This window comes from Vulpes vulpes, chromosome X (assembly GCF_048418805.1).
Source record: "Vulpes vulpes isolate BD-2025 chromosome X, VulVul3, whole genome shotgun sequence".
NCBI classification, from domain to species: Eukaryota; Metazoa; Chordata; class Mammalia; order Carnivora; family Canidae; genus Vulpes; species Vulpes vulpes.
Window position 1 is genome coordinate 71,486,841 of NC_132796.1, and position 16,656 is coordinate 71,503,496.

At 40.5% G+C, this 16,656-nt stretch overlaps 1 protein-coding gene across 1 annotated transcript in view; it reads right to left on the reverse strand.

Annotated features, from left to right (window-relative positions):
- Positions 1-14,087: 14,087 nt before the first annotated feature.
- TRMT2B (tRNA methyltransferase 2 homolog B) overlaps positions 14,088-16,656 on the reverse strand; it is a 65,418-nt gene continuing 62,849 nt past the window's right edge. The window contains 1 exon segment of the mRNA XM_072743508.1: positions 14,088-15,425. Within this exon segment, the coding sequence (XP_072599609.1) occupies positions 15,248-15,425 (178 nt within the window). The 3' untranslated portion in view covers positions 14,088-15,247.

Genomic DNA, 16,656 nt, shown 5'->3' on the forward strand with positions numbered 1-16,656 from the left:
TAGGCAGAGGGAGAAGCAGGCTCCATGCAGGGAGCCCGATGCGGGACTCCATCCCAGGACCCCAGATCACACCCCGAGCTGAAGGGAGGCGCTAAACCACTGAGCCACCCAGGCATACCTGGCCCTGGACTTCTGTTTTTTGGGAGATTTTTGACTACTGATTCAATTTCTTTCCAGGTTATCAGTCTGTTCAAGTTTTCTATTTCTTCAGTTGCAGTTTTGGTAGTTTGTTTCTAGGAATCTATCCATTTCTCCCAGGTTGTCTAATTTGTTGGCATATAGTTTTTCATATATTCTCTTATAATTGTATTTCTGTGATGTTGGTTGTTATTTCTCTCTCATTTCTGATTTTATTTATTCAAGTCTTTTCTCTTTTTTTGCTAAGTCTGGATAGTGGTTTATCACTTTTATTAATTGTTTCAAAGAACCAGCTCCTGGTTTCATTGATCTGATTTATTGGTTTTTTTTTTTTAGTTTTATATCATTTATTTCTGTTCTAATCTTTATTATTTTCTTCCTTCTGCTAGCTTTAGGCTTTATTTGTTGTTCTTTTTCTAGCTCCTTTAGGTATAAGGTTAAGTTGTTTGAGATTTTTCTTGCTTCTTAAGATAGGCCTGTAATGCCATATACTTCCCTCTTAGGACCATATTTGCTGCATCCCAAAGGTTTTGAATGGTTGTATTTTCATTCTCACTTGTTTCCATGTTTTTTTTAAATCTTTGGTTTCTTGGTTCATCCCTTCATTTTTAGTAGCATGTTGTTTAACCTCCATGTATTTGTAGTCTTTCAAAATGTTTTCTTATGGTTGACTTCTAGTTTCATAGCATTGTGGTCAGAAAAGGTGCGCAGTATGAGTTCAATCTTTTTATATTTGTTGAGGCCTTATTTGTGACCTAATATGTGATGTGTTCTGGAAAATGTCCCACATACACTTGAAGAGAATGTGTATTCTGCTGTTTTAGGATGGAATGTTTTTTTCTTTTAAAGATTTTATTTATTTACTCATGAGAGACACACGGAGAGAGAAGAAGAGACATAGGCAGAGGGAGAAGCAGGTTCCATGCAGGGAGCCCAATGTGGGACGCAGTCCCGGGACTCCAGGATCACGCCCTGAGCGGAAGGCAGATGCTCAACCACTGAGCCACCCAGGTGTCCCATAGGATGGAATATTCCGATTTTATCTGTTAAGTCCATCTGGTCCAGGGTGTCATTCAAAGCCATTGTTTCCTTGTTGATTTTCTGTTTAGATGATCTGTCCACTGATATAAGTGGGGGTGTTAAAGTCCCCTCCTATTATTGTTTTATAATCAATTCGTTTCTTTATGTCTGTTAATAATTGTTTCGTGTATTTGAGTGCTCCCATGTTGGGTGCATAACTACTTATAACTGTTACATCTTTTTGTTGGATTGTCCCCTTTATTATATTGTGCCCCCCTATACCTCTTGTTACCTTTGTTTTAAAGTCTAGTTTGGGGGGATCCCTGTGTGGCTCAGCAGTTTGGCGCCTGCCTTTGGCTCAGGGCGCAATCCTGGGGTCCCGGGATCGAGTCCCGTGTCGGGCTCCCGGCATGGAGCCTGCTTCTCCCTCCTCCTGTGTCTCTGCCTCTCTCTATATCTATCTATGTATCTGAATAAATAAATAAATAAATCTTAAAAAAAGAGAGAGAAAAAAAATAAAGTCTAGTTTGTCCAGGGGCACCTGGGTGGCTCAGTCAGTTGAGTGTCTGACTCTTGGTTTGAGCTCAGGTTGTGATCTCAGGTACGTGAGACTGAGCCCGTGTCTGGCTCTATACTCAGCAAGGAGTCTGCTTGAGATTCTTTCCCTCTGCCTTTCCCTCCACTCCGCACTCTCAAGTAAATAAATAAATCTTCAAAAAAAGTCTAGTTTGTCCAATATAAGTATTGCTACTCCAGCTTTCTTTTGACATCCATTTGCATGATAAATATTTCTCCATACCCTCATTTCAACTCTGCAGTATTTTTAGGTGTAAAATGAGTCTCTTGTAGGCAACATGTAGATAGGTCTTTTTTTTTTTAATCCATTCTGACACCCTATATGTCTTTGACTGAAGCATTTATATTTGGACCTCTTTTAGGTCAGTGTGCTGTGTTTTGAACCAGACTTATACTGAAAGAAAGGAACTATTTTTGATAGGCTACCAGAAACACCTTATTGTAAAATAATTGCTACATGTTACTCCTGTCCCTTGTCACCTTGTCACAGGTAATGCTTATGCACATAACTGAGTATCTAGGTGAGCACTCACTATTCTATCCCTGAAGCCCCGGCCTGAACACACTTGGTTTTATTAGAATTAGCTTTCAATCAGGATATTTAGTTTTTAAAAGACTATGTTAAGGGTTCATTTTTTAAAACTGTTTTGAAATAATTTTAGATGTGCAAAAGAACTGTAAACATAGTAGAACTCCCATATACACTTCCCTCAGTTTCCAACATTAACACCCAATATAACTCTGTACATTGATCAAAACTATGACACTAACTATATAGTACAATACTATTTACTAAACTACAGGATTTATTTAGACTTCACCGGTTTTTCCACTAATGTCCTTTTTCTGTTCAGGATCCAATCTAGGATCCTATGCAGCATTTATAGTATGTTTAGTTTAAAAAAAAAAAAACCCACCCCTAAAAACAAGTTTCCTTTTAGGAGGTGGAAAGGGTAAGCCAGTAGAGGTTATGTGCAATTTATGATCCTGAGCTATTGTATCCAGAAGGGAACTTTATCATTTCTGTACCAAAGCCCTTAATTCATGACACCTCATCACGGTTATTTTCAGAAAACATGCCTTACATTAGCACTTCTCACAGCAGTACAAAGGATTTGACAAGTGGGTTATTTTAGCAACCAATATTTTGAGGGTGACAAAATGAGAGGGATGGCCTTATCTGTTTCTGTGCTTCATTTTTTTCTCCAAAGTGTATTTAAACTTTTTACTAGAAGTTGCAATATTTGACTATAACATAAATGCTGAGAAACACCAACATGGAAGAGACTTTTTCCAATGTGTGGTTGGTTTTATTTGCCTGAAATTAAGTATTGAAGTCTTACAGAAACCAAATTGATTAGGTTATTTTTGCTTGTTACTCTCAAGAGAGGGAAGGGAAAGTAGGCTATGACATCCATTTATTCCTTCAACAAATAATTGGATTATTAACTCCCACCTTCGTGCACACAAACTATGTGCTTTACAAATAATGTTTTGCTGAATGGGTCACAACAATCCCATCTCTAAGTACTACTATTACCCTTCTTTTCCAGGGAGTGGGGCAGGGAACAGAGGGCTGGAGAGGTTAAGTAACTCACCCAAGGTCACACAGCATGTAAGTGATGGAGCCAGGATTCAGGGCCAGGTCAGACAGATTTCAAAGCCAGTCCTCTTGGCCAGTAGGCTATATTGCCTCCCTGAGCATCTGCACATTCCAGACACTGGACTGGGTGCTAAACAAAGATAAAACAGTAAATAGGATATAGCCCTTATGCTTTCAAACCTTATGGTCTAGTTTATCATTCCTCCTCCTAGTTGGAGGAGGAAAACTATTACATAGCTAAATATATAGAATAAAGCCCTTTCTTCTTAGGTATTCCTTGGATTGGTTATAAATACAGGTGATCAGGAAAATGCAAGCAGTAAATCCCAAGACTTTTACATATCTAAATTCCTTTTTTAGGGGCGCCTGGGTGGCTCGGTGTTTGAGCGTCTGCCTTTGACTCAGGTTGTGATCCTGGGATCCTGGGATCGAGTTCCACGTTAGACTCTCCACAGGGAGCCTACTTCTCTCTCTCCCTCTGCCTGTGTCTCTCTGCCTCTCTGTGTGTCTCTCATGAATAAATAAAATATTTTAAATAAATAAATAAATTCCTTTCTTTTAGATCCTCAGAGCAATGACCCCTCTCCCTCCGTGTACTCTGACGATCCCTAACAAGTTAGGAATGGACTTGATATTGACATGTTCCTCCACTATATGAATCTGGGTTAGACGTCAGCATTGCAATCCCACTTAATCTCCTTTGAGAAGAAACAATGGGAGATATAATGTGGAAATACATATCATGATAGAACCAAATCAACTGATGGAAAATTTTTAAATCTGAGACATAATTATATTCCATTTCAATTGTGCTTTTGCACTTGAATTAATTGGTAATCTCTGAGGGAGCTTCAATTGGTTCATGACTGCATTTTATGGCCATGTCATTTTGAAATACATCTCTTAGAAAAATGACAATGGTGACCCTGTAAATTATAAATTGGCAATGTGATTTTTTTTTAATTTTTATTTATTTATGATAGTCACAGATTGAGAGAGAGAGGCAGAGACACAGGCAGAGGGAGAAGCAGGCTCCATGCACCGGGAGCCCGATGTGGGATTCGATCCCGGGTTTCCAGGATCGCGCCCTGGGCCAAAGGCAGGCGCCAAACCGCTGCGCCACCCAGGGATCCCTGGCAATGTGATTTTGAAGGTGAAGGGTTGGAGGACTTACATCTCAGCAAATGACAATCATTCTCTTCTCCCTTCCAACCCCCAAACAATCAAATAACCTAACACTGTGGCTGCACATTGGAATCACTGCGAAAACTTCAAAATTACCATCGCCTATGTCCCACCCCAGAGGTTGTGATTATTTAATTGGTGGAGGGTGTGGCCTGAATTTTGGAAGCTTATTTAAAAGATCCCTGGGGAATTTTATTATGCAGACAAGCTTGTGAACCACAGCCCTAATTGGAGGATCATAACCCCAACTGCACATTACAATCACCTTGGGTGATCTTTTATTTTTTATTTATTTTTTTTAAAGATTTATTTTTATTTGTTCATTCAGAGAGAGCACGAGAGAGGCAGAGACACAGGCAGAGGGAGAGGGAGAAGCAGGCTCCATGCAGGAAGCCCGATGTGGGACTCGATCCCGGGGTCTCCAGGATCACACCCCGGGCTGCAGGCGGCGCTAAACCGCTGCGCCACCAGGGCTACCCCTTGGGTGATCTTTTAAAACCACACCCCAGATCAATTAAGTCAGAATATCTGGGTTTAGGGACCAAGCCCCAGGAACCAGGAGTTTTTTAAATTTAATTTAATTTTAAAGACTTTTTTTATTTGAGAGAGAGTATGAGTGGGGAGGAAAGGGAGAAGCAGGCTGCCTGCTGAGCAGGGAGCCCAACTGGGACTGATCCCAGGACTCTGGGATCATGATCTGAGCCGAAGGCAGATGCTTAACTGAGCCACCCAGATGTCCCCAGGAGCTTTTTTTAAAGTTCCCAAACAAGTCCATTCTGCAGCTAAGACTGGGAACCATTGCCATAGGTAAAACTCCAAACCTACTCTCAGGGAAATGGCAAAATTGCACTTAAAGGTTCAGCAACTCTAGGTTGAGCCTAATGAGAAGCTAGTTCTGGAAAACCTGTAGAAAGCAGGCTGAGGAGAAATCCTTAAAACAACTGTCCCACTTTAATGTTAAAATGAGCTCACTTTTCTCTTGCCATGTATAAAGGTTACTTTAAGGCTTCGCTAGAATTACTAGCAACTGACAGGCATATCAAGCCCCACTCTACCATATCCACCAAAATAACTCCTGAAAGAACAGGAAAGAGAATGCTTTCAAGGGATGAAAATCTTTTCAAAGGACTGCAAACCAGTGCTTAGAGACCCTTGGTGGGTCTAGACAAGGAAGAAGCAAAAGAAGCAAGCTATTTGACCTATGCATTACATATCTAGCTAGTTTTTTTTATCTGTAATTTGATGTGCACTTTCACTCATCAAGTCAAACACTAGGCTTGGAGACAAAAACCCTGGACCATGGTTTTCAGCCTTACCTGCACATCAGAGTCATCTAGGGAGTTTTTAAAATAATACTGCTAGGGCCACACCCAAGATAAATTAAATCTGAATTTCTGAGGCGTTGACACCCAGAAACCTCTGTTTTGAAAGGTCCCTGGGATCGAGTCCCACATTGGGCTCCCTATGGGGAGCCTGCTTCTCTCTCCACCTATGTCTCTGCCATTCTCTCTTGAATAAATAATAAAATCTTTAAGTAAATAAATAAATACATACATACATACTGACGCCTGAGCCCCTCCCTAAACAAAATAAATTGGAATGTCCTGGGCCCAGGGATCCATGCTTTAAATTGCTCTCCAGGCGATAATAATGTGCAGCGAAGTTTGTGATCCACTGCTCTAGACCTAGATATTTTACAGTTGAAAGAGATTTAGTACAAACCCTTACATCTCCTGGTAATTTTACAGCTACTTTAGCTACTACCAGTATACATATCCCAACCCCAATTTCCATTGTTCTTTCTCAATCATTACTATTAACAATGTGACCAATTTAGGGTCACCTACTTATTCTACCAGTTTGCATAAGATGCTTCTGGTTTTAACACTGGAAAGTCCCAGGTTCAGAGTAAATCAGGACAGCTGGTCACTGTACGAATGTTTTACAGCTCACAGACAGAATACAGTATTTTAGATTTTGCTTCTAACATTCAACATCCAGATCTTGGGGTTTTTTTGTTTTGTTTTTTAAAGATTTTGTTTATTCATGGGAGACACAGAGAGAGAGGCAGAGACATAGGCAGAGGGAGAAGTAGGCCCCATACAGGGAGCCTGACTTGGGACTCCATCCCAGGTCTTCAGGATCACGCCCTGGGCTGAAGGTGGCGCTAAACTGCTGAGCCACCCGGGCTGCCCCAGATCTTGGTTTCTAAATACCATTCTCCATTAAAAGGAACCAGGGTTCCTTGGAAATGGCTGTTTCCAGGACTGGGGCAGGGAAACATATGGTGAGCCTAGGAATCTTGTAGCAGAATCTAAGTAAGTGTTAGAAGACACATGGAGGAATGTCAAAAGGACATTGGAGTTTAGCCATTCTGATAGGTGTGAGGTGATATCTCATTGTGGTGGAAATCTCATGCATCATTTGCATTTCCCTGATGATGAGTGATATTGAACATCTTTTCATGTATCTCTTGGCCATCTGTAGATCTTCTTTGGAAAAATGTCTATTTGTGTCTTCTGCCCATATTTTAATTGGATTATTCATTTCTTGGGTGGCTACACTCAACAACACAAGAACAGGTGTTGGTGAGGATATGGAGAAAGGGGAACTCTCTTGCACTGTTGGTGGAAAGGCAAACTGGTGCACCCACTCTGGAAAAGAGTTTGGAGGTTCCTCAAAAAGTTAAAAATAGAACTACCCTATGATCTAGTAGCTGCATTACTAGGCATTTACCCAAAGAATACAAAAATACTAATTCAAAAGGATACATGCACCCCAATGTTTATTTACAGTAGCATTGTCTACAATAGCCAAACTATGGAAACAGCCTAATTACCCACTGAATGATGAATGGATAAAGAGGTTTCATACACACACACACAATGGAATATTATTCAGCTATAAAAAGAATGAAATCGGGGACACCTCGGTGGCTCAGTGGTTGAGGGTCTGCCTTCAGCCCAGGGCGTGATCCTGGAGTCCTAGGATCGAGTCCCACATCGGGCTCCCTGCATGGAGCCTGCTTCTCCCTCTGCCTCTCTCTCTGTGTCTCTCATGAATAAATAAAAATCTTTAAAAAAAATGAAATCTTGCCATTTGCAATGACATGGGTAAAGCTAAAGAGTATTATGCTAAGCAAAATAGGTCAGTCAGAGAAAGACTTCACTCATATGTGGAATTTAAGAAACAAAATAAACGAGCAAAGGGGGAAAAAGAGAGAGAAAGGAAAACCAAGAAACAGGTTCTTAATACAAGCTGATGGCTACCAGAGGGGAGGTAGGGGGAGGGGTTAGGTTGTATAGGTGATTAAGGAGTGCATTTGTTGTGATGAGTGCCAGGTGTCGTATGGAAGCATCAAATCACTATATTGTACACCTGAAACTAATATTACACTGTGTTAACTAACTGGAATTTAAATAAAAACTTTTAAAAATGTACCAAAAAAGGACATGGGACCCACCCTTAAGGGACTGTCACTGGCCAAATGAGAAAATTTGAGCTCATATTACAAAGAAAATGTCTGAACTGAGTGTAAAATACTGAATTTAAATAAGAAAAACACTGAGTCAAGTGATATAAAAATAAATTAATAAAACTGCTACTATTGAAAGTATTACATCAACTTTTTCCTCTGAAAATTGGTGTTCAAGGGGAAAGAATTAGGCTTTTACTTCACTTTTTTGATTCATATTCCATAGATGAGGAAAAGCTCACCAAAACACAAGAAAGCAGGGCAGCCCGGGTGGCTCAGTGGTTTAGTGCTGCCTTCAGCCCAGGGCCTGATTCTGGGGACCCAGGATTGAGTCCCGCATCGGACTCCCTGCATTGAGCCTACTTCTCTCTCTGCCTCTCTCTGTGTGTCTCTCATGAATAAATAAATAAAATCTTAAAAAAAAAAACACAAGAAAGCCACCTAAGAAATATAGACTGGGTGACAAATAAGAAATCAACATTTTCCAACCCCCAATTAAATCACCAAGCCAGGGAATACATTTTAAAAATCCGAAAACCAGGGTTGCCTGCATGGCTCAGTCAGTTGAGTGTCTGCCCTCCACTCAGGTCATGATCTCAGGGTCCTGGGATGAAGCTCCACCTCTCGCTCCTTGCTCAGCAGGGAGTCTGCTTCTCCCTCTCTCTCTGACCCTTCCTGCCACTCGTGTTCCCACTCTTTCAAATAAATAAATAACATCTTTTTTAAAAAAATTAGAAAACCAAATTACTGAGTCAGGAAACAATAACCAATGGATGATAAAATCTTTAGGTGAGATGTCACTAGGGAACAGGACAATCATATGGTACCAAAGTAATACTCCATAGATGTCTTGCTAATTATAAAGTCACATGGAAAATTCTGAGGGCTACCACCTAAATCATTACCTTTACTAAGAACAGACAACTGACATGACATGCCTCCTGATAAGATGTGACACAAAGCACACATTACTTATGAAGCATTCTTATAAAAAAAATGGTTTAAGGATGCCTAGGTGGCTGAGTTCGGCTTAGGTCATGATCCTAGGGTCCTGGGATCAAGTCCCACATCAGGCTCCCCGAGCCTGCTTCTCCCTCTGTGTATGTCTCTGCCTCTCTCTGTCTCGAATGAATGAATGAATGATCTTTTATTTTTATTTATTTTTTTGAAACAATCTTTTAAAAAAATGGTTTCATCTGAATCAAATCAGGCCTCTAATCCCAAGTGCTTCTCATTTACAGGAAATTCAGAGGCTGGAAGGAAGAGCTAAACACAATCATAAGGAAACAAACCATCCTATCCGGAAATACAGGGTCACTGTTTCAAGCAGGAGAGTCCCAGGCAAACCAGGATGGCTGGTGACACTACAATCAGCCAGATTCCTAATGTGGGACAGAGCTAGCTTCTAAAAGTCAGTACCATTAAAAAAAAAGTTCTTTAAATTAAAAGCAACACCACACTCAAATGCAATATATGAACTGGCTATAAAAGACATTTAGGAGACAGCTGGGGAAATGTAAATACAGAGCAATGCTCCTCAACCAGCCCATAGATGTAAATGAACTATGTTACTAAACACATTGTTTTATTCAGCTTTTTTTTAATCACAAAGCTTTCTCAGTGAAGTATGTGGTACACTGATACACTATGGTGCAAGCTCCTTATCTCCCTGTGAGCCATCAAGCAGTCTGCAAACCATACTTCAGGAAGCACTGGATTAGATATTAGATAATATTTGTGAAGATTGGTGAGGTACTATTAATTTCTTTGAGCTGTGCTTATGGTATGATGTACCATACAGTTATAGAGAAAAACATCCTGCTTATGTGTATGCTGAGGGATTTTTTTTCTTTTTTTAAGTATTTCATTTTTTTATTCATGAGAGACACAGAGAGAGAGAGAGGCAGAGACACAGGCAGAGGGAGAAGCAGGCTCCATGCAGGGAGCCTGACATTGTACTAGATCCCGGGACCCCAGGGTCATGCCCTGGGCTGAAGGCAGGCACTAAACCGCTTAGACACCCAGGCTGCCCTATGCTGAAGGATTAAAGGTGAAATGTCCTGATGTCTACAACTTTCTTTCAAGTAGTTTACTAAAGAACAGACACACAGGTAAAGCAAATACATGGCAAAACGTTAGCATGTGTTGAATATTGGTGAATATATTGGTGCTTGCTGCACTATTTTTTCAACTTTCTTGTATATTTGAAAGTCTTCACAATAAAGATGAAAGAAGCATGACTCTAAAATCATCTTATAAAATAATAACACTAACAAAATTATCAGCCAATTCTATATTCCTTGGGGAATAGCTAAGTTAAAAACAGAAAGGCAAGTAAAATTAGCCAAAAGAGGTAATGAAAAGTGCATTCCAAGCTGAGGAAATAGAGTATGAAAAGTATGAAGAAATTTGTATTTTTCAGGGAAAGTAATTCAATGCATATAGAGAAATGAGGCTGTCCAGATTATAAAGGGGTGTTGAGGCTACATCAAGAATTTTGGACTTCTAAAAAAGAAAAAAGAATTTTGGACTTCTTGGGGTGCTTGGGTAGCTCAGTTGGTTGGGTGTCTGCCTTAGGCTCAGGTCGAGATCTCAGGGTCCTGGGATCAAGTCCCTTATCAGGCTCCTTGCTCAGCAGGGAGTCGGCTTCTCCCTCCCTGTCAGCCCCTATCCTCTGTTCATGCTCTCTCTTTCTCGCTCTCTCTCTCCCTCTTTCCAAATAAATAAAATCTTTTAAAAAAAATCTTGGACTTTTTAAAAGCAGTAAGAAGCCAATAACAGATTTTAAGCACTGGAGAAACACAATGACATTGGCATTTTAGAAAACTCATTATGGCTGTAGAGAATGGAATGGATGAGGGAAAGAGTGGATATAGCAGCTTAAGTGAAGATGGCCTTTTGAGCAATAATGTGGTAAGAAACGATGGCAATCTACTGGGATAGAGACTTGGTGATATGTTGGATGGGGGCAGGAGGTAGAGAGAAGGATTACTCAGATATAATCCCCAATTTTTTGGACTGAGTGAATGAGTAGGCTGGTATATTCATCAAGACTTGGAATATTGGAGCAAGAACAAGTTTGGGGGACAGATGTGAAGCATGCAACATTAGATACATTGATTTTGGAGCACCTAGAAGATATCCAAGCAGAATCCCCCTTGTAGGCAGTTGGGTATGAGACTGAGAGAGATAGCTCTGATTTCTGGCTTAGATAACTAATAGATAGTATTACCATTTACAGATATGGGGAACAAAAGAGGAGAAAATAAAAATCACTTTCCCATGACATAAAATGAAAAATAGGGAAATGAAAATAAAACTTATCTGATTGCCATAAGTCAACATTTTTTTATCACTTTATTTTTTTTAGATATTTTTATTTATTTATTCATGAGAAACACAGAGAGTGAGAGAGGCAGAGACACAGGCAGAGGGAGAAGCAGGCTCCACGCAGGGAGCCCGACGTGGGACTCGATCCCGGGGCTCCAGGATCACGCCCTCGGCTGAAGGCGGCGCTTAAACCTTTGAGCCACCAGGGCTGCCCTTTTTATCACTTTATATTAAAATCTCCTTCTAGGGGATCCCTGGGTGGCTCAGCGGTTTCGCGCCTGCCTTTGGCCTAGGGCATGATCCTGGAGTCCCAGGATCGAGTCCCGCGTCGGGCTCCGTGCATGGAGCCTGCTTCTCCCTCTGCCTGTGTCTCTGCCTCTCTCTCTCTCTCTCTCTATCATAAATAAACAAAAATAAATCGTTAAAGACATTTAAAAAAAATAAAATAGATAAAATCTCCTTCGAGCATTTTTTATTTTTTATTCTTTTTAAAGATTTTATTTATTTACTCATGAGAGAGAGGCAGAGACATAGGCAGAGGGAGAAGCAGGCTCCCCATGGGGAGCCCAATGCGGGACCAATCCCAGGTTGTTTGGGATCGGAGCCAACCAGGTGCCCTCCTTCTAGCATTCTTTAAATGAATATGTATATAGTAGCTCTACTAGCCACATTTTTCTGAGAAGGAGGCTTCTCTAGAAGTAGTTAGGATTGAGAAAAATACTAGTTGACTCAAAATCATTTTGTAAATCAGATTTTTGTACATGTCCTTAGGCTCTTAAAAGATTCAAAACATAATCTAAATTGTTGGACAAATAACCAAGGAGAACTCAAGACCTGAAGAAATCATGCACTAGAGAATATCAGTTTTGATATCCAGTTTATTATAGCATATACAGGATCATTGGAGGATTCTGGAGCTTTCTGCATACTACATAGCACAGTTATAGGTATTCAGTCTCTTCTTTTAAGATCTTCTTTCCCAGGCAGCCCGGGTGGCTCAGCGGTTTAGCGCCTACCTTTAGCCCAGGGCCTGATCCTGGAGAACCGGGATCGAGTCCCACGTCGGGCTCCCTGCATGGAGCCTGCTTCTCCCTCTGCCTCTCTCTCTCTCTCTCTCTCTCTCTCTCTCATGAATAAATAAATAAAGTCTTTTAAAAAAAATAAGATCTTTTTTCCCATAAGGTCTCTGCTATAACCAATTCTCCTTCCATAAGTGAGCGCTGATTGGTGCTATTGCTCCTACCATTTTTTAAAGGGTATTCTAGAACTTCAAAGCCTAGAAAACCCAAAGGAATGAAGCTCTGTGATCACACAGTCACCCTATAATCACATTATAGCTTACTCTGCTTTTTTAAGAAAAGCTAGATTTGTTTCTAGTTCTAATCCTTGGTTACTTAATGAATGCAGGACAAAATCTCTTGGCAAATACAGAGACCCAAGTCAGTGTGATATTATTACCAGCAGCAGGGCAAAGCTCAGTTGTGCTATCACCATACCACAGAGTCAGAAAGAAGAGATAAGACTGAACTAGGACCAAGGGAGCCATGACAGGATGACAGTCTAGATCCTGGGCCAACGAGTGGCCACAACCAGGCCAACATCCATGAAAGCAAGGGAACCTGAAAACTAAGGTTATAAATCTGCATCAGATAGAAGGCCTGCTATGGCTGACCCTTGAACAACACTGGTTTGAACTATGCAGAAGAACTTATCCATTGATTTTTTCAATAAACACCATATAGTAAATGTATTTTCTTAATAACATTTTATTTTCTCTAGCCTACTTTAGTATAAGAATACAGTATATAATACATATAACATATAAAATATGTATTAGTCAATTGCACCCAAAAGCATAAGATACCTAGGAATAAACCTAACCAAAGAGGTAAAGGATCTATACCCTAAAAACTATAGAACACTTCTGAAAGAAATTGAGGAAGACACAAAGAGATGGAAAAATATTCCAAGCTCATGGATTAGAAGAATTAATATTGTGAAAATGTCAATGTTACCCAAGGCAATTTACACGTTTAATGCAATCCCTATCAAAATACCATGGACTTTCTTCAGAGAGTTAGAACAAATTATTTTAAGATTTGTGTGGAATCAGAAAAGACCCCGAATAGCCAGGGGAATTTTAAAAAAGAAAACCATAGCTGGGGGCATAACAATGCCAGATTTCAGGTTGTACTACAAAGCTGTGGTCATCAAGACAGTGTGGTACTGGCACAAAAACAGACCCCTCGATCAATGGAACAGGAGAGAGAATCCAGAAGTGGACCCTCAACTTTACGGTCAACTAATATTCGACAAAGGAGGAAAGACTATCCATTGGAAAAAAGACAGTCTCTTCAATAAATGGTGCTGGGAAAATTGGACATCCACATGCAGAAGAATGAAACTAGACCACTCTCTTGCACCATACACAAAGATCAACTCAAAATGGATGAGAGATCTAAATGTGAGACAAGATTCCATCAAAATCCTAGAGGAGAACACAGGCAACACCCTTTTTGAACTTGGCCACAGTAACTTCTTGCAAGATTCATCCATGAAGGCAAGAGAAACAAAAGCAAAAATGAACTATTGGGACTTCATCAATATAAGAAGCTTTTGCACAGCAAAAGAAACAGTCAACAAAACTCAAAGACAACCTACAGAATGGGAAAAGATATTTGCAAATTACCTGTCAGATAAAGGGCTAGTTTCTAAGATCTATAAAGAACTTATTAAACTCAACACCAAGGAAACAAACAATCCAATCATGAAATGGGCAAAAGACATGAAGAGAAATCTCACAGAGGAAGACATAGACATGGCCAACATGCACATGAGAAAATGCTCTGCATCACTTGCCATCAGGGAAATACAAATCAAAAGCACAATGAGATACCACCTCACACCAGTGAAAATGAGGAAAATTAACAAGGCAGGAAACCACAAATGTTGGAGAGGATGTGGAGAAAGGGGAACCCTCCTGCACTGTTGGTGGGAAAATGAACTGGTGCAGCCACTCTGGAAACTGTGTGGAGGTTCCTCAAAGAGTTAAAAATAGATCTGCCCTACAACCCAGCAATTGCACTGCTGGGGATTTACCCCAAAGATACAGATGCAATGAAACGCTGGGACACCTGCACCCTGATGTTTATAGCAGCAATGTCCACAATAGCCAAACTGTGGAAGGAGCCTCGGTGTCCATCGAAAGACGAATGGATAAAGAAGATGTGGTTTATGTATACAATGGAATATTACTCAGCCATTAGAAACGACAAATACCCACCATTTGCTTCGACGTGGATGGAACTGGAGGGTATTATGCTGAGTGAAATAAGTCAATCGGCAAAGGACAAACATTATATGGTCTCATTCATTTGGGGAATATAAAAAATAGTGAAAGGGAATAAAGGGGAAAGGAGATGAAATGAGTGGAAATATCAGAAAGGGAGACAGAATATGAAAGACTCCTAACTCTGGGAAATGAACAAGCGGTGGTGGAAGGGGAGGTTGGTTGGGGGTGGGGGTGACTGGGTGACGGGCACTGAGGTGGGCACTTGACGGGATGAGCACTGGGTGTTATTCTATATGTTGGCAAATTGAACACCAATAAAAAATAAATTTATAAAAGAAATATGTATTAGTTCACTGGTTCTGTTATCAGTAAGGCTTCCAGTCAACTGTAGGCTATTAGCAGTTAAGTTCTTGAGGAGTCAAAAGTTATAAGTATAAATTAAATTTTTAAAAAATATTTTGAATTAAAAATAAAATAAGGTATATGCAAATTTTCAACTGTGTCAGCGGCCCTAACCCATGTTGTTCAAGGGTAACCTGTATAATTCTTCCTGCTCATGATCCAAAGACTGGTTTCTCCAATAACGCAGTCAGTATCTGTAATGTAGCAATATGCCAAACCTGGGAAGTTACTGAAACTTCAGCCTTAATAAAGAGCCTGCAGTATCATAGGAGGCTGATTCGCAAGTGAGGAGGAGCACCAGCTTGCAGTGCAGGGTGTGGGAGAACAGATCAACAGGCACAGCTTTTCTCAGAACAAAAGACTCAGCAAAGAGCTTCTTAGCTGAGTCTGGAGGACAGCATAGCCCTATAGAAACAGATAGTATTATCAGTTTCTAGAAACCAAGGAGAACCTATAGTAGCACCATTTCTTTTTTTTTTAATTTTTATTTATTTATGATAGTCACAGAGAGAGAGAGAGAGGCAGAGACACAGGCAGAGGGAGAAGCAGGCTCCATGCACCGGGAGCCCGATGTGGGATTCGATCTCGGGTCTCCAGGATCGCGCCCTGGGCCAAAGGCAGGCGCTAAACCACTGCGCCACCCAGGGATCCCAGTAGCACCATTTCTTAAAATGTAAGCCCTTTCCTGTGCGGTATAATCTTTTCGAGGGTAGAAAGAAGGCAAAAACTGCTTATTATCCATCTCTGTGTTCCCAGTTTGTGACACAGAGTAGGGGTTCAATAGTGAATAGAGCAAGTTGCCTAAGTCATATACTTTTCTGTATGATTTGTACATGAAAGGTAATTAATTGGGGCACCTGGTGGCTCAGTGATGGAGAGTCTACCTTTGGCTCAGGTTGTGATCCCAGGGTCCTCGGATCAAGTCCTGCATTAGGCTCCTGCAGGGAGCCTGCTTCCCCCTCTGCCTATGTCTCTGCCTCCCTCTCTGTGTCTCTCATGAATAATTAAATAAAATATTTTTTAAAAAAGAAAGGTAATTAATAAATATTACTGACTTAAATTATTCTGTTGAAATTTAAGCAGGTTACTTTCCCCCCTTATTTCAAAGGTAGTTGATCAAAAATAAGCATAAAAACTCACCTATTGGGACGCCTGGGTGGCTCAGTGGTTGAGCAGCTGCCTTTGGCTCAGGGCGTGATCCCAGGGTTCTGGGGTCGAGTCCCACATGGGACTCCCTATGAGGAGCCTGCTTCTCCCTCTGCCTGTGTCTCTGCCTTTCTCTCTGCCTCTCTTGAATAAATAAATAAGATCTTTTAAAAAAATTTACCTATAAACCCAAGGACCACTGCTGACTTTTCAGGATATATCTTTCCAAATATGTAGATTTAATTTGGTTTCTTAAAATGGAATCCCACTTTACATATTGTACATACTGCTTTACAACCAGTTCCTTCAGGTAATCATAGATCATATACATCTCTCCACCATATGTAAGGCTACCTCTCATTTTACCAGCTATATGGTATTTCATTAAATGTGTGTACATAGTTTATTTATCTAATCCCTTGCTATTGGAAATTTAGGCTGTTTTCTAACACTTTACTATTTCAAAAAGTCCCTCCATGAATATCTTTA